At 51.0% G+C, this 25,351-nt stretch overlaps 1 protein-coding gene across 3 annotated transcripts in view; it reads left to right on the forward strand.

Moving 5' to 3' along the window:
- Positions 1–5,631: 5,631 nt before the first annotated feature.
- The window catches only part of ELMO2 (engulfment and cell motility 2), a 36,136-nt gene continuing 16,416 nt past the window's right edge, over positions 5,632–25,351 (forward strand). The window contains exons 1-10 of one of the 3 annotated variants that reach the window (XM_066387615.1): positions 5,642–5,739; positions 11,458–11,761; positions 14,995–15,122; positions 15,418–15,458; positions 15,896–15,968; positions 16,306–16,356; positions 20,440–20,621; positions 22,187–22,286; positions 23,234–23,385; positions 23,967–24,045. In XM_066387615.1, coding sequence (XP_066243712.1) covers positions 15,045–15,122; positions 15,418–15,458; positions 15,896–15,968; positions 16,306–16,356; positions 20,440–20,621; positions 22,187–22,286; positions 23,234–23,385; positions 23,967–24,045 — 756 coding nt within the window. In that variant the 5' untranslated portion in view covers positions 5,642–5,739; positions 11,458–11,761; positions 14,995–15,044. Of the gene's footprint in view, positions 5,740–11,457; positions 11,762–14,994; positions 15,123–15,417; positions 15,459–15,895; positions 15,969–16,305; positions 16,357–20,439; positions 20,622–22,186; positions 22,287–23,233; positions 23,386–23,966; positions 24,046–25,351 lie in introns of all 3 variants that reach the window. The other 2 variants (XM_066387617.1, XM_066387616.1) reach the window with 2 other exon arrangements.

A 25,351-nucleotide genomic window follows, 5' to 3' on the forward strand; every position in this document is an offset into this window, starting at 1 on the left:
ACAAGTATTTTAAAATAAGAACAACTTTGACCTGACCTGTGGTGGCGCAGTGGATAAAGTGTCGACCTGGAATGCTGAGGTTGCCAGTTCGAAACCCTGGGCTTGCCTGGTCAAGGCACATATGGAAGTTGATGCTTCCTGCTTCTACCCCCCCCCCCACTCTCTCTTTCTCTCTCTCTCTCTCACACACACAAAAATAAATAAGTAAAATCTAAAAATAAGATAAAATAAGAACAAGTCGAAGAATTACATGCCAAGGTCTATGGTTCTCAGTGAGTAGAAGGACGCATACTTTGAAGTCAGACTAACAGCTGCCAGCCAGGCTGTGTGTGGCCTTAGCAAGTTTCTTTGCATCTCTAAACCTCAGCCTTCCCCATCTGTAAGATGGGCACTCTAATGCTCTCTAGGGAGTTGACAGGGTTTTTTTTTTAATATTTTATTTATTGATTTTTTAGAGAGAGAGGAGTGAGAGAGAGAGAGAGAAGGGGGAGGAGCAGGAAGCTTCAACTCCCATATGTGCCTTGACCGGGCAAGCCCAAGGTTTCGAACCGGCGACCTCAATGTTCCAGGTCGATGCTTTATCCCACTGCGCCACCACAGGTCAGGCCGGGAGTTGACAGTTTTGTATGAGATAATGAGTATAACAGTCCCCAACACAACTCAATAAATACTGGTTCTTTTTCTTTTAGTATATAAACATAGGTTTTGACATTTATGAGCCACTTGTATCAAAAATCCTTCTGGTATGGAGACAGGGATTGTACTTCAACTGTGATTGTATGTGACAAGGTCCATGTGTAACTTACGAATGTTTAGGAAGATTCAAACATAACACGAGTCAAGCTCATAGAGACACTCCATTGACCCACGTTCTTTTTAGATGTTTATTCAATGATGCCATAAATAAGATACTGATCACATATTATGTACTACATATGCTCTCATTGCTGGGGTACAGCCAGGAACCAGGCAGTCAACGTCCCTGCTGCCGGGGAGCTTACAACAAATGCGGAAGTCAGAATACAGAGAACACTAATGTGACATCGAGTGCTATGAAGAAGACTAGAGCTGGTTAAGGGAACAGAGGGGGATTGGAGGGGCTGGATTAGAGAAAATAGCGTAGTCAGGGAAGACATCTCTGAGGAGGTGTTAGAGCATGATCTGAATGAAGTGAAGAAGTAAGCCATGTGATGGTCAGGGGGAAGAGCAGCCCAGGAAAGGGAACAGCAAGTGCAAAGGCACAGAGGTAGGAAGAAAGCTGTGTTGGAGCAATTAGGTATTAGACCTGTAAGACTCAATCAAAGTGAGCTAGGGGGAGAATAGAAATAGAACTAGATTATGTCACAGTAGTGAAGGGCCAGCCCCTCGGTCTTGTAGACCAGTGGTCCCCAACCCCCGGGCTGCGGATTGGTACGGGTCCACAGAGAAAGAATAAATAACTTACATTATTTCCGTTTTATTTATATTTAAGTCTGAACGATGTTTTATTTTTTAAAAATGATCAGATTCCCTCTGTTATATCCGTCGAAGACTCACTCTTGACGCTTGTCTTGGTCACGTGATACATTTATCCGTCCCACCCTAAAGGCCGGTCCATGAAAATATTTTCTGACATTAAACCTGTCCGTGGCCCAAAAAAGGTTGGGGACCACTGTTGCAGACCATGGTGAGGATTCACCCTTCTCAGCCCCCAGCATTCCACTGACGGGCCGTATCACCGCAGGGGTGGGTGCTGATGGGAATGACAGAGCACAGAGGTTCCGGGGGTAAGGGGATAACTGCAGAAGCAAAATTTCTGAGGAGGTGAGAGGAGATGGAACCCAGGGCACACCTGCAGGCTGCCCTCACAGAAGATCGGAGCAGGTGCATTTATGCTAACAGCAGAGAAGGCAGGGCGCTCAGATACTGATGCAGGTAGATCGGTGGATTTGGCAATGAGAAGAGGAGGTGGTTTTCTCCTTACTGTTGTATTGTTTTGTTTTGTTTTTGTCAGAGAGATAAGAAGGCCATCCACTAAGAGTGAGGAGTTGAAGGTGGAAGAGAGGGGAAGACACGAGGTAGCCCCTGGGTCAGTGAGAGTTCATCGGCCAAGGAAATAGGTACTGTGGGATTGTCTCGGAGTGGAAGGACCCACTTGAGCCAGAAAAGTTCTGTGTTTTTCTCTGGCCCCAGTCCATTGCTGTGCACATGTGTGGAAGAGGCAGTGAGTTGGGGTTGAGCACAGCCAATATTTTCCAGGTGAGTAGATGGGGAGAGAAGGGGGCATAGGGTTCCGGGTAAAACCAGGAAGTAATTATAGTGAAGACCAGGGTTCTAAGCCACGGAAGGAGGGAAGTGAGGCCACAAAGGGGATTACACACTATTCAGATGTGGAAGGTCAGTGGGTTAGAGAACTGGGAAGGGGTATTTCTGTATTCCTCAGTTTCAGATGTGATTTTAGAGGAACTCAAAATATTACAGATAGTTCACTCATACAGTAAGTACTTATTGAAAGCCTACTACAATTTTTTAAACTACCTACTAGGAAACATGCTAAGTGTACATTTACTGTATCTCATTTAATTCTCTCAACAATGCATTAAGATCTATTCTTATCCCCATTGTACAGATGAAGAGACTGAGGTTCAAAGAGGTCTAATAATTTCTACCAGAATGCACAGCTGGTAAGTAGCAGTGAGCTCTGTATGATTACAAGGCCCAGGGATCTTAACTTATTATGCTCTGTTATGTGCCAGACACTACTCTGGGTTTGTGTAATCATGACATTCAGGTGGAGTGGAGGTGATAGGACCTGGAATTCTTCCCTTGTGTGCAGTCCCGATGGAACTGTCAATCAAGATGCCCACTCTCCTTAGCTAACGGGAGGACATGTCAACTGAGTTCAGCCAATTGGACTCTTGGTCCAGGGACTTCAACACTGATCAAAGAAAGATCAATAAAAGGGAGGAAAATATGGAACCACTCCATTTTGGCCATCTAAACACCCGAAGTGTCTCCAGTCTCTGTCCTTTTCTAAGCCTAGTTCTCCAGCTTCCTGCCACCTCTGGGAAGTTGCCATTAGCCTGCCAATAAACTCCGATCTTGCTAAAGTTAGCCAGAATTGGTTCCTGACTTGCAATGAAAGAATCGGCACTGGCATATCAGAAAAAACAGGACGAAGTATTATAAAGCTAAAGTGAGTGATTTATTCCTTGGATAAATATGCACTAAGCAGGGCCGGGACTAGGGGGAGGCAGGTGAGGTTCCAGGGGCACAAATTTAGGGAGGGTTGTGTAAGTTCAGGGCTGGCTCTAACAAGCAGGTACCCCCCCCCCAAAAAAAAAAAAGACTTGTGGCTTAAAGAACAAAGATTACTGTTCACCCATGATAAGGTCATCCTCCAGCTCATCCTCACCATCAGAAGGTCAAGGCTGGGCCCAGCCAGTGGAAGGTGGAAGAGCAGGGAGGAGGCTGGCGCGCTGACTAAAGGCCTTGCCTGATGTTTCACACATCCTGTCCACTGGCAAGGACTTAGTTACTAACCGCCAGGGAGGCTGGGAAGTGACGATTAGCTGGGCAGCCGTGTGACTATGGAAGGCAGAGAGAGGGGTTTTGGTGGACAGCTAGCAGGTTCCATTGCAGTCATTGCCCACAGGGAATCTATTTTCCAGCAGATTCTATTCTCAGTAATATTAAAGGTTGCGGGGTATAAGCACCATGGCGGCTCAGGGAGGGAGAGGGGTTCATGGACTAGTGAGAATGTGTCTGAGGAGGGAAAGGTCAAATGAACACATCCTGTCAGCCTGCCATGGGACAGGGAGGGGATCCGCTGGACCTAGCCGGAGCTCGCCTGTAATCTCACAACACCATGTGGGAGCCAGAGGATGGAGTCGGGGAGGGGGGAGCTGGATCTGACTTCTGGCTCCTGCGTTAACCTCAGGCCGATCCTTAACCTGGACATGTGTTAGGTTGCTCCTTTGTAAAACGATAAGAGTTATAACAGCATCATCAACAACAATACATTAATAATAAACAATGGTAGTATGAGTAACAACAATGTGGTTGTGAGGATCCTACAAAGCAATGGTCTGTAAAAGGCTGTGGTATCCAGCAAAGGGAAGACCAGGGGCAGGCAAACTACTGCCACTGGCTGCCACCTGTTTTGTAAATAAAGTTACAATAGAGCAGGGACACAACCATTTGTTCATGTATTGTTTGCGGTTGCTTTCACCCTAGAGCAGCAAAGTTGAGTGGTTGTGAAAGAGACCATATGGCCAGAAGTATTACCTCTCTGGGCCTTTCTGGAAAGTTGGCTGATGATTTCTGTAAGGACGACAGCGAGGTCAGCTATTCCTAAGCCTCAACTTCCCTGAGCATCATTTTCCTCACCAGAAAAACAGAACTCATAAAAATCATCTTCGCCTGACCAGGCGGTGGCGCAGTGGATAGAGCATCGGACTGGGATGCGGAAGACCCAGGTTCGAGACCCTGAGCTCACCAGCTTGAGCGCGGCTGCTGAAGGCCCGTGGTCAAGGCACATATGAGAAAGCAATCAATGAACAACTAAGGTGTTGCAACGCGCAATGAAAAACTAATGATTGATGCTTCTCATCTCTCTCTGTTCCTGTCTGTCTGTCCCTGTCTGTCCCTCTCTCTGACTCACTCTCTGTCTCTGTAAAAAATAAAAAGAAAATAAGTAAAAATCATCTTCAATTGTGTGATGCTTTGAGGATCAAATGAAACAACATATGTAAAACTGTTTGGCGGCCTGTTACGTGCCCTATAAGTGGCAGTCATTATTTAGTCTCTTTCCTGAGTATCAGTTTCATTAGGTAGTCTCCGCTGAGCATCTGTAAAACGCACAACAAAATACCTGCCTCCGGGAGCTGTTGTAAGGATCTGAGAGACAAAATGGTTAAAGCATAAACTTTGGAATCAAATGGGCACAAGTTGGTGTCTTGCTCTGCCCGTTACCAGCTGTATGATCTGTGGCCCACTCGGGTCGCCAGTTTCTTCACCTGTAACAGGGATCGGCATTATACCTACCTCGGAGTTGCTGTGAGTATAAAGGGAGATAGCAGGAGTGAGGCCTTGTCGCCCTGCCGGCCTTGTTCCCATCGCAGTCTCAGTGACGAATGCCACCGCCCACGGGTCTCTATCAACAGTGCAGCTGAGCTGTACCCCTCTGCCTCTGCTCAGCGCCCACGGTCAGCCCTGGGTGCTGGTATAATTAGCTCTATCTCGGTGGTGAGCATGCTCACAGCCTCTGACTCGACTGTCACCTCCCACTCAGTTATCCCCACTGCTGGGCACGGGTCTGAGTGCCACCAGAGGACAAGCTTAGCCCTCAAAAACCTCTGATTTGTCACTGGGAATCAAAGCCTTATTCTTCACTCCCGGGCTGTGCCAATAGAAAAGTTTGAAGAAAAAAAAAATGCTGCCTCTTGCATTTGCTGAGAAATCCGTTCCTCCCGATCCCATAACCCGCGGGGGAGAAAGGCAGCGTGTTCCTTTAAGAGGCCTCCGCTAGCGGGGCGGGGATCACCGGCGTTTCCCGCGATAGTTGGGCCCGCCCTCTTTTGAATGACAGTCAAGCAACCTAATTGAAGAAAGGGATTTCAGCGTGACGGCGAAACGGAGCAATGCAAGTCCGGGTTGGTCTGCGCGGGGCGGGGTCCCGGGAAGGCGGGGTGGGCGGAGGCTGGAGGACCCGCGGCTGCGAGACCCCGTTGCGGGAGCTGGGCCTAGGTCTGCGCTCTGGTGAGTACCGTGGGGGCCGGGGGCCGGGGCGTAGCGGGCCGCGGAGAAGGGTCTGATTCGAAGGACGGAACGGGGAAAGGCGAGGCCGGTCTGGGTAGGCGGCCGGGGGCTGCTGCGTGCTTCTTCCCTGGGGGCAGAGGGGCTGGAGAGGGCGGGCCTGGGCTGCACCGCGCGGGTTCGGCAGGCCGCGGAGGGGTCGCGGCCCAGCTGGGCTTGCCCGGCCGATGGGCACCGAGGACCTGACCAGGAAGCGGTGTCGGGTGAGAAAGAGGGCGGGCCAGGCCTGGAGGAGCAGGGGCTGGGTCGGAGGGAGGAGGAGTGTTGGAGGATGGACCCCGGGGGCACGACGCGAGGATGCGGGAGCGAGGATACGGGAGAGGGACAGGATGGGAGAGGGCTCGGTCGGAGCCTAGAGAGTGTTTGGATCTGGGCAGCACATGTTCGAAGCCCAGCAGTCTTTCTTGCCACCGCCCCCCCCCCCCCCCACACACACACACACAGACACTGCTCATCACCCCGCCCCGTCGATCCGGTCGGCTCAGTACCTCGCAGTCCATCCACTTTCTCCCTGCCGCTTCCCCACCAGTTCAGGCCTCTCTCGCCTCCTATCCGGACTGCCCCAGTGTCCTAACTGATCCGCCCACATGCACAGGGGCCGCTCTCCAGTGGGCCACTTAACCGTGGCCAGAGGGATCTTTACAAAATGCCGATCCAATCCGGACACTTCGCTACGGAAAACTGGCGGGGTCCCACCTCTTGTCGGGTCAGCCCCCGAGCCTCACCCAGGCCCCCGGAGATCTGGCTCCTCTAACCTGCCCCTCCCCTGAGTCTGTGAATCCCTTTCGTTCAGTACTCTCTTCACACTCCAAACCAAGCTTTGGCCGTCCTCGGGGACTCAGTTTACATTTCGAGTCCCTTCTCTCTGGACTTCTCTTCCCTCCTGACTTACTTAGTCCAGTAAACTCTTCATCCTTCAAGTCTCCGTTCAAGTTATCACTTCCTCCAGAGGCATCCGTAGTCCCGGACTCCCCTACCAAGTGAATTCCTCACCTTCATCACCCTATATACTTCTCCTTCATGACACTTGAACAGCTGCAGTTTTACATTAATTTAGGAAAGTATTCATGTCTGTCTATCCCACCAGACAACAGGGTCCACAAAGAAGAAGCAAGTTTGTATGTCCAGCATCTTGCACAGCGCCAGGCACTGTAAACAATGATTTAAAAAATGAATGGGTTACTCGGTTTGGGCAGGAGGAAGAAGGTATGAGTTGTGGTCCCTAATGTCCTACCAGTTGGGGAAGGAAGCCAACACTAGAATATGTTTTGTGTGCCAGGCTCGGTGCTAGGTGCTAGCGCGGTGCTGTCCGATGGAAATATAATGCGATATTTGTAACAAAAAATTTTTTTTGGTAGCTACGTTAAAAAGAAACAGGTGAAATTAATTTTTGCAATATATATTTACTTAACCAATTGTATATTCCAAAATATGATTTTGACATGTAATCAATATAAAAAAGGTTATTAATGAGATAATTCCTATTTTTGTGTGTGTACTAAGTCTTTGAAATCTGGTGTGTGTTTTACACTCACAGCCTGTCTCAACTCATGGTGACCGTATTTCAAGTGTTCAGTAGCTGCATGGGGTAGGAACTCCTGGATTGGACAGTGCTAGGAGCTTTTACAGACCTGTGGCGTTCAGTTCCCCTTAGAGTCTTTTGAGGTAATTATTGTTACCTGCACTTTACTAATAAAAATAAGGGAGCTCCCAAGAGTTACGTTGCCTGCCAGCAGTCATCCTAGAGTTTGTGGGTGGAGGAGGCAAGTTAGGACCATGATCCCCATCTGTCAGTGTGGAGTCTTTCTACACCCTATGCTGCCTCTAAGAGGTGCCCAGGAAGTTTGGGGATGCAGGAAGTGGGGACTAAACTTATTATTTTTTTTTTTTTATTTTTTCTAAAGTTGGAAACGGGGAGAGATAGTCAGACAGACTCCCGCATGCGCCCGACCGGGATCCACCCGGCACGCCCACCAGGGGCAACGCTCTGCCCACCAGGGGGCGATGCTCTGCCCCCCCGGGTGTCGCTCTGCCGCGACCAGAGCCACTCTAGCGCCTGGGGCAGAGGCCAAGGAGCCATCCCCAGCGCCTGGGCCATCTTTGCTCCAATGGAGCCTTGGCTGCGGGAGGGGAAGAGAGAGACAGAGAGGAAGGGGGGGGGGTGGAGAAGCAAATGGGCGCTTCTCCTATGTGCCCTGGCCGGGAATCGAACCCGGGTCCCCCGCACGCCAGGCCGATGCTCTACCGCTGAGCCAACCAGCCAGGGCCGGGACTAAACTTATTGAAGACAGTGGTACCTGTGGGTGTGTTCCATATTTTGTCTTGTTCCACGCAGATATAACGTGTCTGGATACCTCAGTACTACTTGCCTAGGTGGCTCAGGAACAAGCATGTTTGATGCAGTTGAAGGAAAAACCTGGCAAGTCCTTCTTGGAGTCAATCACCATAGTCGTCAGCACAGCCTGCACCAACTCAGCCTGGTCCCAGGATCTGGGCAGAGAAATGTGTATGCCCTGCAGCACCTCACAGGTGTGGGGAGTACTAGGCTGGAGTTAACTGTCTGGCTGTTTGGTTCATTGCTCCCTGAATGAGTCCCTCACTGCTGTGAGCCCAGCACTGTTCTAGGCCATTTAGGGTGACTGGGAAGTATAACTCACAGCCTTCATGTTTACGATGCTTAGAGTGTACTCGGAAAGACAAGACCAGATCTCAGAATGATTAGAGGATGTGCAGGACACCGTGTGGCGTGATTGAAGACCCAGAACCAGCGGTGTGCAGAGACTGCAGAGTGTCTTGTCTAAGCTGTGTAATGTGCGTGGAAGCGTTTAGCTTGAGTTCCTTTAGGCAGAGAAGGTACTCTGCAGTTTGTCACAGTCCCTACGTAGATGCTGCTTGACTTCTTTACCTGCCTGGCTGCTTAAGGCATTTGAATTTGCAACCATGCATTAAACATGCTGGTTTTATTTGAGTTACTAGAAGAGATTCATTGAGCACCTATTATGTGCCGTCGTCTTGGCCACAGCTCTGGAACTGACTATAAAGCTCTCCAAGATTATTCTGCCAGAAGAAAATAATAGTGATGATGATCGTGGTAGAACAATACCACCAGCAGTGCTCTGCCTTTTATATTGATTTTCCTCCCCTTCACATATGTTCCCTCATAGTCATCATTGTGCTTCAACCTGGCAAGCAGGGCTTTTTTATGCAGCGGAAACATGGTTACAGTGTTTCCCCGCTTCTTCAGGTTCCCACAGTTGGAATTCTGCTTAAGCTGTGTCAGGTATTATGCTTAAACGGTTCATGTAGGGCCAGTGCTGTGGCCATGCAGGTTCCCATTGGATTCTAGCAGACGGTAAAGGAATTGTGGAGCCAGTGGATGGTGGGCCATTTCGTTTATATTGGAGTCTTGCCATGGCTGGACGAGCAAGCAAGCAAGGAAAACTGTTTCTTTCTCTCTCCCAGGACTCACAAGAAAAACAGGGGAGGAGACCTCTTCCCCAGCAAAAAAATAGCAACAAATCCCCCCTCCCAATAATGGCAGGCAATCTGCAGTCTACATCCTGCTGCCTTAAGGGCAAGCACTAATCAGGCAAAGTACAAGGCGAGCAAGCCTAACACTTGTTTGCACAACAGTTCATATATTATCTCACTTAATGTTTGCAACAGCTTTATAGACTAGGATTGATTCTAACCCCTGCTTCATAGATAAGGAAACTGTTAGTGCTGGCACCCAAGTCCAGGTTTGTCCCACTCCAGAACCCGTGCTCTTAACTGTTAAGCTACACTGTCTGCCTGAAAGGTCATGGTTGGCAGAGACCTCCAAAACACTTAGTCCAGCCCCCTCGTGTAGATCAGGACCTGAGGTCCAGAGACTTGAACTTGTCAGGTCTCCTATGCTCCAAGGGGAGGGCCAGCCCAGAAGTGGGGACCTACTCCCTCTTTTGTCCCTAACCAGTGGTGTGGCCCTGCCAACTTCTGTGGACCTCGGTTCCCTTATAAGATGAGAGGGGTTGGCCTGATTTTATAGAAATAGGGCTGTGTTGTTATGGTTGGTATTGAGGGAGTCAGGCCCACAGCCCAGGGCTTCAGCCAAGACCCAGGACTCCTGGTTCACCACACCCCTCCCGGCACAAGCCCTGCCTCCCCGTTGCCGCACTGGTAGTCTGTTGAAGAGAAACAGTCTCGTAAAGTTCATCTGTGTTTCCCATCTAGGTTTCTGTTTCCTTTGATTTCCCAAAACTGAAGCAAGTGGTCTGTAAACATGGACTCCTAAATCCATTTCCTCTATTATTATAGTTAGGGATTTGCGAAGTTCTGGGCAATGGATAATCCACTGTCATTAGTGTTTTTATTCCACTTTAAAGACACATGTAGGGGCATCCTGGTGCATATTTTTGGCGTGGAATTATGTGGACACAGCCTTGATGAGCCCCTGTCCTCAGACTGCTGACCGCCCTGGAGCTGTGGCTCTCCGCCTTGGCCCCCCATTGGAATCATCTGGGAGAGTTTCTCAATGACTGGGGTGGGCATGGGTGATGCACAACCACAGGGGGAACCGCTGGTCCAGAGCTGCTTCTCAGACGGAGGTGCACGGGGACCACCCTGGGGCCCTGGTTTGATGGCAGATTCTGACTCAGGGTGACTGCATCCCTGCAGGCTCCCTGGCAGTGCGATGCCAGCGGCGCACAAATCACACTTTCAGGAGCGAGAGAAGGCACTGCCCACGGAGAATTCTCAATCAGCGGGACTGAAGGTGTGTCTAGAAGACTGGGAATGCAGATGAGGGCACGGGTGACAGGACTAGGAAGTCCACGCAGAAGAGTGAGTGTCTGAGCTGAGCCTTGGAGGATAAGTAGGAGTTTATCAGCTGAACTTGGCGAAGGAAATACCGGCACAAGCAAAAGTCCAGATTTAGAGGAGCATGATGTTTGAGGGAACAAGGTGGCCTGGTGTGACGGGTTAGCAACTACAAGGGAGATTCTGAAAGCCACACGGAACGGGAGCCAGCCAGCTGCCTGCTGAGGAGTGGGAGCTGTATTCTAAGTAGAGGGCGCTGTGGCAGGTTTCTGAGCGCTGAGGGGAGTAGGTGACTCTCGGGGTGGGTGTTAAGCGGAAGAAGCCCAGTTATCCTGGTCCCACACCCTTCCTACCGTTCTTGGGCTCTATCTGACTTGTGGCTTTTAACCACATCTGAGTGAGTCCTGTGTCCAACAGGTTTCAACAGAGAGGAGAGACCTGAGCTGCTTTTGGTGTATGATGGACCTTCTTGGCGTTTCTAGCAGTGACTGTCAGAATGCGAGTCTGCCAGCTGAATTCCCACTTCTCTACCGCACTGATGTTTAGTGCTCAGAACTAAGGGAAGTTGAGTCACTTTTCAGATGAGAAGATTTCAGGGAGAAGCCTCTAGTGAGAATTGTGTTCTTGATTAGAATGACGCTGTGACCTGTAGTTGTCTTCCTGGTGTGGCCTGTCTGCTGCAGGAAACATAACCTACCCACCATGCCTCCCCCACTGAATCAAAAACAAAAGAACAGAACAGAAAGCACTGGCCAGTCCTGTCCGAAACTGAAAGGGGGCAGAGGGGAGCTGGAGACCTCTGGCTTTCGTTATTCTGAATTCCTTACTAATGGGGAGGGATCATCTTTCACTTCCTTTCTGAAGACTGGCTGTCCAACCCGCTGTCAAAATCCAGCTCCATGGAGGATTCACTGCACGGGTGATTGAGAAAGCGCCGTGGTGCTGATTTGATGAGCACACCTTCCGGAAGCCACTTAGAGAATGCTTCACTGGAGACACCGATGTTGCTGTTTCTCTCGTGTTGCCCCAGCTTTTCCTTTGAAAACCTGGGCTTTCAGTTCTCCTGTCTTAGAGAATTATCTTCTTCAGCTCCATGTGCACCGAGCTCCTGTTCTGTGGCATTTTGAGTTTTCTAAGTCATCTTTATATCCATAGTCATTCCACCGGGGTAAGAGGACGGGGACGGAGATTGCGTGATGCGGAGGGGCGCTGGGCCTCTTTGCCACCTGGGCCCCAGCTCCCTTGTCCTGTTTGCTAGTGGACTCTATAGTATTGTAAGGGGTAGAGCAGGGGCTATTTATAACCCCGAGAATTTTGCAATGCTATCGAATTGCTTCGACCTAATTTCCACTTCCTTTCTAAACTGAAAATGAAAAGAGTAAGTGAACCAGGGCTGGAAGAGTTCCCCACAAGGAAATCCTTTATCATGGGCACGTGGTCTGGAGAATATCATTACTTCTGTTCTCCTGTCTCCTGATGTGTCTATAGGGAGAAAAGCGGAGGGACCTTCCCCCTTTCTCTTAACTAGCGTCAGGCGTACTAAATCTGATTTTCCAGTGAAAGACATGCTAATGTTAGATATGAAAACAAAACTGTCAGCAGTGGAAATCCATGCTGCATCTAGAAAGGAGTTCCAAAAATAAAAATACGATTTGTTTCTTAGCAGCACCATCAGAATAAAGGTGTAGCTTCTGCCTGACCAGGCGGTGGCGCAGTGGATAGAGCGTCGGACTGGGATGCGGAGGACCCAGGTTCGAGACCCCGAGGTCGCCAGCTTGAGCGCGAGCTCATCTGATTTGAGCAAAAGTTCACCAGCTTGGACCCAAGGTCGCTGGCTCGAGCAAGGGGTTACTCGGTCTGCTGAAGGTTTGCAATCAAGGCACATGTGAGAAAGCAATCAGTGAACAACTAAGGTGTTGCAATGTGCAACGAAAAACTAATGATTGATGCTTCTCATCTCTCTCCATTCTTGTCTGTCTGTCCTTGTCTATCCCTCTCTCTGGCTCTCTCTCTCTCTCTGTCTCTATAAAAAAAAAAAAGAATAAGGGTGTAGCTTCTTTTGGTGAAGACTGAAATGGGCAGTGTGCATTAGAATTTTTAAGTTCCACTTTAGAATCATGGACTGTGACCCTGGCCGGTTGGCTTAGTGGTAGAGTATCGGCCCTGTGTGTGAATGCCCTGGGTTCAATTCCCGGTCAGGGCACACAGGAGAAGTACCCATCTTCTTCACCACCCCTCCCCTTCTTGCTTCTCTCTCTCTCTCTCTCTTTCTTCCTCTCTTGCAGCCATGGCTCAATTGGGGTGAGTTGGCCTCTGCCTCAAGCACTAAGAAGAGCTTGGTTGCTGAGCCATAGAGCAATGCCCAGAAGGACAGAACATCACCCCCATAGTGGGCTTGCCAGGTGGATCCCAGTTGGGATGCATGCGGGGAGTCTGTCTCTGCCTCCTCTCCTCTCACTGAATAAAAAAAAAAAAAAAATAGAATCATGGACTGTTAGACTTAGAAGGCATCTTACTCATGCTTTAGTTTGACACATGTCCCAGAAGAACACTGAGACTTGGGTGAAAGAGACATGTACATGTCACCCAGCACTTAGTGATAGAACTGTGACTAGGTCCTGAGTAGTCTGGCTCTAAATCCAGTTACTGCTTCAGCAGGAAAAATCCATCCCAGCCCACTGCTCTTTCTATTATACCTATGCTGTCTACTTATTTTAAAAACAATAGTTGAATTAAATAGCAAATGGTCAAAGAGGCCATACTGTTTAGTTCAGGGGTCCCCAAACTTTTTACACAGGGGGCCAGTTCACTGTCCCTCAGACCATTGGAGGGCCAGACTATAAAAAAAACTATGAACAAATCCCTATGCACACTGCACATATCTTATTTTAAAGTAAAAAAACAAAACAGGAACAAATACAATATTTAAAGTAAAGAACAAGTAAATTTAAATCAATAAACTGACCAGTATTTCAATGGGAACTATGGGCCTGCTTTTGGCTAATGAGATGGTCAATGTCGGGTTCCATAGTTGTCACTGCCAGATGTAACAAGTGATGTGACGTGCTTCCGGAGCCGTGAGGCGTGCATCCCACGTCACTGGAAGTAGTACTGTATGTGAGCGATGCCATGCTTTGCGTCTCTCACTGACCACCAATGAAAGAGGTGCCCCTTCCGGAAGTGCGGCGGGGGCCGGATAAATGGCCTCAGGGGGCCGCAGTTTGGGGACCCCTGGTTTAGTTCCATGTATACAGAGCAGAGAAACAAGAGAAACTTTACCCCGTCCACCCATGCTTACAAGGCTGTGAGGACTGGACTTGGTGTTTGGCTGGAAAATGGATGGTGTAGGATCCACAGCTCAGCACCAGTCTGCCACGTGTTCCAGGGAGGCAGGTGGTCTCCATCAGTGATGCTGGAACTGCAGGCGAGGGGCTGAACCTGGAGGGGGCAGGAGAACCGTGTTTTTCATGAAGACAGAGGCCTCTCCCGAACCTGTAGGCAGGGAGCATAAATAGACACCTAACGGTCCGTCAGTCGAGTGACTTCCCTTCAGCGGACCTTGAGGAGAGAATGCTCTAGCCACTGCCTGGAGGACCACTAAGCCAGCAGAGTTGCCTGGATATCAGTCACACGGGCCCATCCTCCAGACTTGTTCAAAATGATTTATTTTCCTTTATCTTTTAGAGAAGTGGGGGAGGGGTTGGAGGTACTTCCAAAGCCTGTCCTTCTGCAGAGAGGCCCCGTGTGAGGGTACCCTCACCTCCCTACACTTGAGCTCTCAGCAGCTCTTGCCCTTGGCACTAGTGACTAAAATAGCACTTCCTGTCCCCGTCTCTTCCCCATTTTCTGAACTCTGCATCATCCCACACAGAGGAGGCTCCACACTGTGTCCTTTGAGGGGGAAGAAGTGGCAGCAGTAACAAGGGAGGAGGCAAGAGAGCATGTGGCCAGGCCCTGCTGACGCGGGACCTTCCCGGGTTGACTGCACAACAGAGTGGGCTGGCTCCTCAGTAGCTGCTCAACCAGGAGAAGCTGTGTCTATTCTAGTCCATCTCGGAGCATTTGCTTCCCCCTCTCAAGGTCCCAAGACGGGAATTTGCAGTAACCATGCTCTTCTGCCACAGTCCTCCTGACCTTTAGACTGAAGTGTCTGAATCTTGCTGCTGGCTGATCTGCTGTTTGATAGATAGGTTGTCCCATTTCTACTTGCTGATTTAATCTAAAGAGACAAAAAGCCCAAGGAGAGATTGTGGTGTGATCTAGAAAAATTCAAGCTAAGTAGATGCATGTGTTTGGCCTTTGGACACTGTCTGTTTTCCAGTTCTCCAAGACATGTAACAAGAGTGAAAAGTGAAGGCAAAACCCTGTGACTTTCTCCTTCTTTCTGATTCTTTCTCCCAGGCAGCAGCGTCTGCGTGTGCATCTTGGGGAAGTCGTGCCCACTGGGAACGATGCCACCACCATCAGATATCGTCAAAGTGGCCATTGAGTGGCCAGGTGCTAATGCTCAGCTCCTTGAAATCGACCAGGTAAGCCGCTGAAATGAGAAACAGCGATGCCAGGGAGTAGTCGGGGCGGGGCCCCGCTGAGGATGTCTTCCGGGGCGGGGCCCCCGGCCTGAGGAGCAGTTCCAGCAGCAGGAAAGCCGAGGCCTGCCCCACCCTGCAGAAGGCCCGTCTCCATGGCTGGGGAGAGGCTGCCTCTTCAACACACACCCTCAGGGAAGAAGTCCACGCCCGGGGAGCACTAGATCCTGCTTGGCAGCCCCTTGTCCACACGTTGGCACAAGGAGGGTGTGGTTGAGGATCTCTTCCTCTCTTTCAGAAACGGCCCCTGGCATCCATCATCAAGGAGGTTTGCGATGGGTAAGCTCAAACTGCTCTTGTTTCGGATGACGGCACGCTAGAGAGAAAGGAGCGCTGCAGGTCTTGCAAGGGCTTCTGGGGGATGTCCCGTTAGTCCGGTCCCTGTGTGGGGCTTGTGTGTGTCGTTGTCTCACGAAGGAAGTATAGCAAATGAGGATGGCCCTTAGGCCTCCTGTCAGTCTTTACTTCTCCCCTAATGTTGTGCCTGAAGTCCACGCTGAACTGTATGTGTCTCCTGTTATGGTGCCGGTCTGACACCGCTGTTTGTAATCTGAAGTTATTTTTTCAATATCTTAACCCAAAGCTTTGGCTTTGTCCCCCAGCCCTCCAAACATGCCACCCGACCCCTTGAGCACCTCGATTGAAATTATTTATTTGCAGCTTCTAAATGGGCCCAGAGGAGTGGCCAAACAGGCTGTACTGTGTCTCTCACGCAGGTGGTCGCTGCCAAACCCGGAGTACTACACCCTGCGTTATGCAGACGGGCCCCAGCTCTACATCACCGAGCAGGTCAGTACCGCGAGAGGCCGGTCAGTGCAGGCCTGGCTGCGGCGAACTGCCTAGGCGCCCGCACTCTGCCCCACTTACAGCCAGGGACCTTCTCGCTGCGGGAGGAGCTGCTTCCCCGGCAGGGGGACAGCACCGGCCCTTGTTCTCCGTGCTCTTACTTCCTGAAGGCCCCGGGCGCTTGGAGAGGACGTTAGAAGTTCTTTGCCAGGAGACAAACAGCAGGAGAAGAGGGCTGCCTGAGAAATCTCGGTGTCAGCTCCTATTAAAATGACAGAAAGTTTGCATGTGCACTTTTAGTATTCTATCTCAGTTACTCTTTTTTCTCTTTGCTTCCCAGACTCGCAGCGATATTAAGAACGGGACAATCTTACAGCTGGCCGTCTCCCCGGTAGGTCCCTGCTTTCCTTAGGGATCCGTTTAACAAACGTGTGTGCGCGCCCGCCCTGGGCCGGGTGCTCTGAACGAGGACGGGAGGTTACCGAGGCATTCCGCCCTGGGCCGGGTGCTCTGAACGAGGACGGGAGGTTACTAAGGCGTTCTTTGCTCTCACAGCCTGGTTGTGAGCGAACACACAAGCACAGTATATGGCCTTTCTCAAGGGTCTTGACGGAAAGCGGTTTAGGGAGACATAGGAACCCAGAAAGGCCGCCCGGAGAGGGAGCGCGTCGCTGAGGTGCTGAAGGCTGAGCGAGAACCGCTGAAGGAAGAAGACGATGAGGAGTGGTCCGAGCAGAGACGCGCTCTGGGGGGAAGGCGGGCGTGCGGGGTGGCCGAGGCCTCTGGCGTCAGTGAGGAGCCAGGTACCGTAGGCTCCTGATGGCCTGCTCGCGGGTGTGAATTTTATCTAGAAGGGGCCATGGAAACACTGACAGATTTTGAGCAGGAAGGTATACTGTGTTCACATTTGCATTTTATAAAGATCACTTTAGTGATAGGGCAGGAGATGGGCCAAGGAAAGGAAGAGGGGTGGTGGGAAGAATCTTCGAGAAACTTGAGGAACGTTAACGGCCCATCAAGGCAAATGGCAGTGGAGACGGAGGGTGGTCATGGAGAATATTTAGAGAGAAACTGGATGAACATGGTGACACACTGGATGTGGAAGGAGAGGGGAGAATCAGGATGGCTCAATTTCTTTTTCTTTTTTTTTTTTTTTTGTATTTTTCTGAAGTTGGAAACGGGGAGGCAGTCAGACTCCCGCATGCGCCCGACTGGGATCCACCCGGCACGCCCACCAGGGGGCGACGCTCTGCCCATCTGGGGCATCGCTCTGTCGCAACCAGAGCCACTCTAGTGCCTGAGGCAGAGGCCATAGAGCTGTCCTCAGCACCTGGGCCAACTTTGCTCCAATGGAGCCTCGGCTGCGGGAGGGGAAGAGAGAGACAGAGAGGAAGGAGAGGGGGAGGGGTGGAGAAGGAGATGGGCGCTTCTCCTGTGTGCCCTGGCTGGGAATCAAACCCTGGACTCCTGCAGGCCAGCTGACACTCTACCACTGAACCAACTGGCCAGGGCTAGGATGACCCGATTTCTTCAAGAGCAGTCTTTAAAGGTAACTAAGGAGGCAGCCAGAAGCAGCAGGAAGGAAACCAGGAGCATGAACTGGCTTAGGCACTGAGGGCCACAGAGCAGGGGGATGGAGGCAGGTGGGTCCCCAGGAGCGTGAACTGGCTTAGGTGCTGAGAGCCGCAGAGTGGGGGGACAGAGGGAGGTGGGTCCCCAGGAGCGTGAACTGGCTTAGGTGCCGAGAGCCGCAGAGTGGGGGGACAGAGGGAGGTGGGTCCCCAGGAGCGTGAACTGGCTTAGGTGCTGAGAGCCGCAGAGTGGGGGGACAGAGGGAGGTGGGTCCCCAGGAGCGTGAACTGGCTTAGGTGCTGAGAGCCGCAGAGTGGGGGGACAGAGGGAGGTGGGTCCCCAGGAGCGTGAACTGGCTTAGGTGCTGAGAGCCGCAGAGTGGGGGGACAGAGGGAGGTGGGTCGCTGGGGGTGAATGGTTTCAGTGCCGAGGGCCGCAGAGCGGGGGGGACGGAGGGAGGCGGGTCACCAGGGGCAGACAGATACAGTGCGCTGAGCTCAGAGGGGCTGTCTGCTGACCTGGGAAAGTCAGACAGTCACTGGTGAGCTCACTTCCTGCAAACCGTTTTGGTAAGGTGACAGAAAGATTGTCGTGGGCTGAGTAAAAAGAAGTGGAGAAGTGAGAACCTCAAGGTTACCACATTATCGAGAAACTTGGTTATAAAAGGAAGCAGAAGAAGACAGTAACTCAGAAATGTGGAGTCCAAAAGTGTGCTTTTCAGAAAGAGATAAAATGTTCAAGTGCTTCAAAAAACATATTTTGACAAAGCTACAGTGAAAGGTCTCCCTCCGACTCCTGTTCCCTCATCTACCCTGTTCCTGGCCTCTTCAGACCCTTCACAGTCGTTAACTTCTGTTGCAATTCTTTATGTGTCCTGAAAATCTGGTGTGGTGGACGAGAGGAAGGCCAGCAGCGCAGGGAAGAGGGGCTGTTAATGGAACAGGCCCCACCTGGGTCAGGACAAGAGGGACCCGAAGCCCAGGTGGAGGGCAGCTGGCCGCTCACCCTGGAGGAGGACAGTTGATACGGACAGCCAGAAAGTAAGGGTGTGATGGGACCTGTTTTCTTGATAACAAGGGAGACAGACTGGTTTGTCCGCAAGGAGTAATAACAGCCAGCTTTTCCCGAACACCTCCGTCCTCCTAAGTACTTTGCATATGTTGTATCCTTTAATCCTGACCAACACCCGATGAGATGGGCACGCTTGACAGCCCTGTTTGGCAGACAAGGAAACTGAAACTTGGGTAAATAACTTGCCACTTGTCACAGCTAAAAATGTGGCAGGGCAGGCTCTCCTCCCCAGGCCTGTCTGATTCGGCCAGTATTCCTACCAACACACTTTTCTGCTTCTCCGTTCTCCTGAATTCATCTTAAGGACTTTGTCATTCCCCTCCACTCTTCTAACTTAATGTGGCAGTCTGGGAGTTCCTTCCGTCGGGGTGCCGGAGCACCTCCCTGCCCTCTCTCCCGAGCAGCCGACGTCCCCAGAAGCACCTCTGGAGCTGGAGGCAGCCACCCAGAGACGCTGTCTCAGGAGGAAAATGAACATTTGGAGTTGGAAGTTTCTAAGTGTGATGCAGACCAGTGCTCTTCAAATTGTTCTCTCCTGCGACCTTTTCTCCTGGCCGACATTCCTCCTCCGTGGAGATCGTGAAGGGTTTCTGGATCATTGAGAGCAGCGTGCTGTTAAAGGGCCATCTGTAGAAGAGGGGAGGGGCAGGAGGAGAGAGGAGCAGGCCTGCCTCCTTGGCCGGCAGCAGGACAGCAGGACGGGGCTCAGTCACGTGCTCATTTAGCACTGTAAGAAAAAGCAAGGCCGCAGGAGCAGCTTTGCGCTCGAGACTCCGATTCCAGCCGAGAACATTAAGTGAACACACTGGGAGTAGAGGGTGACAACGTGGTAAATCATGAGGCACCGACCAGAAAGTGAGTTCAGCAGAAGGACGACCAGAAAGTGAGCTCAGCAGAAGGACGGGTTGGTGAATGCTGGGGGAGGGACTGGGGCTGTAGAAAGTGAGCTCAGCAGAAGGACAGGTAGGTGAACGCTAGGGGAGGGACTGTGGCTGTAGAAAGTGAGCTCAGCAGAAGGACGGGTCGGTGAACGCTAGGGGAGGGACTGGGGCTGTAGAAAGTGAGCTCAGCAGAAGGACAGGTCGGTGAATGCTAGGGGAGGGGCTGTGGCTGGAGCCCCGGACCAGAGGCCAGCTTTCTGCCGGGGAAGCTCCTGCACCAGTCATCGTCCTCCAAAAGCTGTCTTGAAATTAGCTGCTTCCCACTCCTTGATATTCTTAAAGTCACCCCTGGATATCACTTTGAGGAACAGTGATGTGGACCTTGAGAGAAAGTTTAAAAAACAAAACAAAACTGGGAGGCTTATCACATTTTCAGATTGAAAGGGATCTCCAGGGTCATCAGATTAAATTCCCCACCCAGTGCAGGAATCCCTTCTGTAGCATCTCTGACAGATGGCTGTCTAGATATTCTTGGATATTCTTGATTGCTTCTAGTGACCAAGAGCTCATTACTTCAAGAGACAACCAGTTCCACTGTCTGACACTTTAATCAATAGAAAAGTGCCGTATGTGGAACCAGTGTCTTTCTCTGTGACTGGCCATAGTTAGTGGACTGTCATCTCCCAGATCTCTCTCGTATTTTCTCGGGAATTTTCTTGATCCATAGGCCAGAGTGGTACAGAAAGGATACAGCTACTGCAGAATTGGTCTTGGCATATTGCTAGTTCCCTGCTCAATCCAGTAAATATTTATTTAGCATTTCCTAAGCAGTGGAAAGACGAGCTCTGTCTCAGGCTGGGATGTTCACAGAAAGGCCCCTCACAGCCGTCCACAGAGCAGTCACCTGCCGCAGGAGCAGATGGCATGCACTCTTGTTTCTGCTCTCACAGTCCCGGGCCGCGCGCCAGCTGATGGAAAGGACCCAGTCATCCAACATGGAGACCCGGCTGGACGCCATGAAGGAGCTGGCCAAGCTCTCTGCTGACGTGACCTTCGCCACTGAGTTCATCAACATGGATGGCATTGTTGTGCTGACACGGCTTGTGGAAAGTGGAACCAAGCTCTTGTCCCAGTGAGTGTCACTGAGGTCTCGGTCTCGTTCTCGTTGGGGGCTTTCAGGGGTTTGCTGCTCCCCACAGGGCATCCTAGTCTCACTCCATTGAGTCACAGGATTTTGAACACTGCATGCAGAGCAGTGTGCCAAGCACTAGAGTTCACACAGAGGGATGTCATTCACTATTGTGGTCCTACATCTTGTAGTCTAGTTGGACCCGCACAAAATAGTACCATGCCAAGTGAATAGTAAACTTAGGGGCCACAGAACTCAGAAGGAGAAAGGTCAGCTCATGACAGACCTGTAGATTTGTGGAAAGTGGTTGGCCTAATGGAAGTCAGTGAGCAGACTGGCCACAGTGGACGAGAACAGGTGTCTGTCTGTTCTTAGCCACCCTCTGCAGTCACTTCCCGCCCCACACACACTTGCACACACACAGGCGCACACATGCACATGCCTCTCTCTGTGTTTACCATAGGGTGCCTGCTACCCATTCGCACCTCCCTGCCCCCCATGTTCACAGGGTGGGCAGAGCCAGAGCTTTGCAGCACACCAGGAGCGCCTTTGCATGACTCCGGTGCTGAGAGGCACGTGCTGGGAAGCTGTCTCGTTGATCAGCAGTGAGAGAACAGATGTTTAGTTTGCCTTCTGAACCTGTGGAGTCTAAGCTGGCAGAAAGGGAGTCAGAAATGTTTCAGCCGATGGATCAGCTATTGAAATTTTCAGCCAAACCAAGCAACTAATCACGAGTATTTGTTTAAGTCCTGGAAAATCCTAACGCTTTCGCTGTCATCAGCATTGACCCAGGAGTTCTCCCGTCTCCCGAGAGTATAGGATTAGAGGGGCCTTCGCTTCCTCCTCTTTAAAATGGGGATAATACCCTGCCGTGCGGTATTGTCATGAGGAGCATTGGTAATGAGAATGGATATGAACATGCTTGTACATGGGAATGTGGTCTGTTTATTATAAAGCATTCTACAGAAGTAGAAAGGATTTAGTGTATAAAGAAGAGAGACACTTGCTTCCTTAGTCCCCATCCTCACGATGCTAAGGGCTTTGCAGACATTGTCATGTTGCCCCACCACAACCCTGTGAGATTGACACGATTGTACAAGGGAAGAAACTGAAGTTTGAAAAGGTAAAATTTGCACAGTTAAGTACACGGTTGAACAGGAATTGAACCCTTGGCCAAAGCTGGTGCTCTTCTGCTGCACTCCGCTGCCTCTAGGCCTAAAGGCGAACGTGGGACACAAGCTTCCTCGGGCACCCCACCAGGTGCTGGGGTCTGACGGAGGTCTGGTGTCTCGTTCTTAGGGAATGAGGAGTGATTCTGTTCCCCTGAGATGAGGCGGCATAGAGAAGGAAAGCCTCTTCACCCAGCAGCCCTTGTGTGTTCAGTGATAGCTACCTGGACAGAGCCTGCCCCACGTCTGCCCAGGTGTGCATGCGGGCGCTGACTTGGTTGCATTGACTGCTGGCTCACGTGGCCCTGGGCTGAACTTCATCCATTGTGGCTGCCTTCACACCTGCTCCTGGTTTTGAATCTTTGTATTATTGTGTGTGTTGTTTTGCACATGTCTCAGCTACAGTGAGATGCTGGCATTCACCCTGACTGCCTTCCTAGAGCTCATGGACCATGGCATTGTCTCCTGGGACATGGTTTCCATCACCTTCATTAAGCAGGTGAGGCCCCAACATTCCTTCTCCCTCAGTCGCCACTTGTTCTCCAGGCAAAGGTGGAGCTCAGGCAGTAGTACCGAGGGCCGGCTTTCTGTCCTCCACTCTGGTCCTCTGTGGCTCCTGAAAGACCGACGGAGGCACTCTCAGCGCCGCGCCGAGAGGGTGGGGCTGGGCTCGCAGGGCTGGTTCTGGCCGGAGGGGCCCTGGGCTGTCGGTGAGACGTGGGAGAAGCCCAGCATCGACCAGCACCACCGCGTCTCCTGACCTGCTTCCCGATTCTCCCTGCGCTGTGATAGAAAGTGTTCATTTCCTTTGCCTTGTATTTACAAGTCCGCCTTCTGTTTACAAACCTGCCAGCTAGCCTGTTTGGACTGTCAGGTTGAACTCAGTAGGTGGTGAGTGGAGACTTTCAGTTTTGTCCTCCTTTCTTCTACAAGAATGGACAGCGTCAATTTGGAAAACTTACCTAAAACCAGTAGCTGTATTCTGACCTGGAATGACACCTATCATTGGTTAGGACTTTGGGAACCTCCCCGTGCTGGAGTTATTTCAACAGAGGTGACGTGACCATGTTTCAAGGACATTATGATGGGGATTGAGAAGAATTAGCTGGCAAGAGTTTGAATGTCCTTTCTACCTTTCCAAGGTTCTATCTCACAGGTTTCACACCTGAACCCTTACTTTGAAAACGAAGGATATAAGCCCTTGGATATTGAGGAAACAGTTGACTGGATACTGTAAATTGAAATCAAGTTGTCCATGCCTAGGGATCCCTGGCACATGGGCCAAGGTAGCCATAAACCAGATAACCGCTCTCCACCTGGGCACAGCTGCCCCACTGTGGGCAGCACACCTAGGAAGAGAGAGCCTTCGTGGGCTCGCATCAGAAACCTAAGCCGTCCAGCTCCCAGGGGCCCTGAGCTTCCAGCTGACTTGCCCCTCGACTTTAGATTGCAGGGTACGTGAGCCAGCCCATGGTGGACGTGTCCATCCTTCAGAGGTCCCTGGCCATCCTGGAGAGCATGGTCCTGAACAGCCAGAGCCTGTACCAGAAGATAGCAGAGGAGATCACCGTGGGCCAGCTCATCTCGCACCTGCAGGTGTAAGAGACCCCGCCCCACCGCCCGTCCGTCTCCGCCCCTCTCCGTCTGCTGGGTCTTCAGTCCTCCCGCTTTGCTTGTTTCCACGCTGCTGGTCTACTCGTTCATTCGTTCATCACTCCTTCCACACCACTGCCAGATTCCTCCCATAGTTAGACCTGACCGTGTCCTGCTCCTGCGTAAAACCCTCTGAGACCCTCCTTGCTCCTTCAGACTAAGGGAAGTGTTTCCCAGTCCTCCTGTAGCACCATCACACCAGACAGGGTTGGATGTTTACCCCGCTATGGGCCAAATAGGCTCTGTTTGTACCGATGTAATTATATTTACATAAAATGCTTTATTTCTTATTCTCTGTCTCCCGTTTTAAAACTGAGCTCTCTGAGAACAGTGTCCAATCATTTTGTAGCCCCTGCTTTAAGTAGATGCTGAGTTAGCGTTTATTGAATGAATACTTTGAAGGCTTTGGAGACTTAGCCCCAGATTATTATTTGGTTCCAGTCCGTGAGTGATTTCATAAACCGACTCTAAGCGCCATCTCGCTGGTCATTCTTCTAATCTCTGCCTTCTCTCTCCATTGACACAGCTCCAATCAGGAGATTCAGACCTACGCCATTGCCCTGATTAACGCCCTTTTTCTGAAGGCTCCTGAAGACAAGCGACAGGTCTGTGGCTGCCCTTTCAAGCTTTTCAACTGGGCTCTTGCGAGAGAGGAATTCTCATCCACTCACCCTTTGCTCTGCAAAGCCAGCCATTTTTCCAAGTGTCCTTCCTCCTGTCCGTCTGTGGCAGGAACCCATCAAGAGTGACTTTGCTAAGGAAGACCCGGGGAGAACTAGCAGGGGAACCAGCCAGGGTCTTAGGTCAGAGCAGGGTCTGCAAACTTGTCTCTCTAAGGGGCTCGAGAGTAAACATTTCCTGCTTTGGGGCCCGTACTGTCCCGAGGGCAGCTCTTTAGCCTTGCTGTTGTAGCCAAAAGCAGCCTCAGACGGCAGATAAACGAAGAAGTGTGGCCATCTTCCAATAAGGCCTTATTTACACAAACTCGAGACAAGCCTGATTTGGTCTTAGTTTGCCAACCCCTAGGTTAAAGGGTCAAGAAGGGAGAGGAGACCCTCTGGGCATCACTGTTAGTCCAAGGAGATACAACTGAGCCTTACTTAAGGAAGCAAGAGTGGAGGGACTTAGCACGGAGTTCAGTGCATAAAGATCCTCTGATCCAGGTTCTAAACCTCCTTCCCCTGTGAGTTTGCTGTGTGATGTTATACAAATGGGTCTACTTCTCTGAGCCCTTGTTTCCTCACCTGTAAGATGAGAGCAACCACGTCTGCCCTGTTTTCACAGGGTAACATAGGAAGAACAGACTCCTGTTTTACAAACGAGGACACCAGGATCAGCTGAGCAGGGGGACAATCACTGACCTGAGAGTCCAGGGCCTTGAGGCTGAGTGCTCTTCCTGCCGCTGGCTGGACATGCACTTTAGCCTCTCTGAGTCTCAGTTTCTCTGTCAAATAGAAGGGCCAGATTAAAAGGTCTCCAGGGGTTGAAACTTACATGGGCTCATGTACCAAGCTCTTGGTGGATTCTAGTAGGAGGACCAGGAGCACCTGTGATTCTGTCTGTCCTGTCTTTCTTGGATGGCTTTGCTCCGTTAACCTCATCCTTCCTGGTCGTTTGAATGTAAACTGAAAGCTCATTCTTCCATCTGCTTCTTTCTGTGCTTTTTGCTTTCTGCTGGCAGGACAAGCACCTTAATCCTCTAGATCTGCCTGTCACTGTAAGTAGCACCGCTGTGCGGAATGGGCCCCTGCGCTCATCCAGGTGGGTGGGTCACAGCCGGGCAGGAGTCTCACATCGGGTCTAGATCTTCAGGGAACTCCAAGACACAGGAAGAGGTTGTGTGCTTTAAAGCTCATCTGTCAGGACACTTGAGGATGTGCTGCAGATTAGAGTCAATGAGGGATTAAGGGG

This window comes from Saccopteryx leptura, chromosome 5 (genome assembly GCF_036850995.1).
Source record: "Saccopteryx leptura isolate mSacLep1 chromosome 5, mSacLep1_pri_phased_curated, whole genome shotgun sequence".
Classification (NCBI taxonomy): domain Eukaryota; kingdom Metazoa; phylum Chordata; class Mammalia; order Chiroptera; family Emballonuridae; genus Saccopteryx; species Saccopteryx leptura.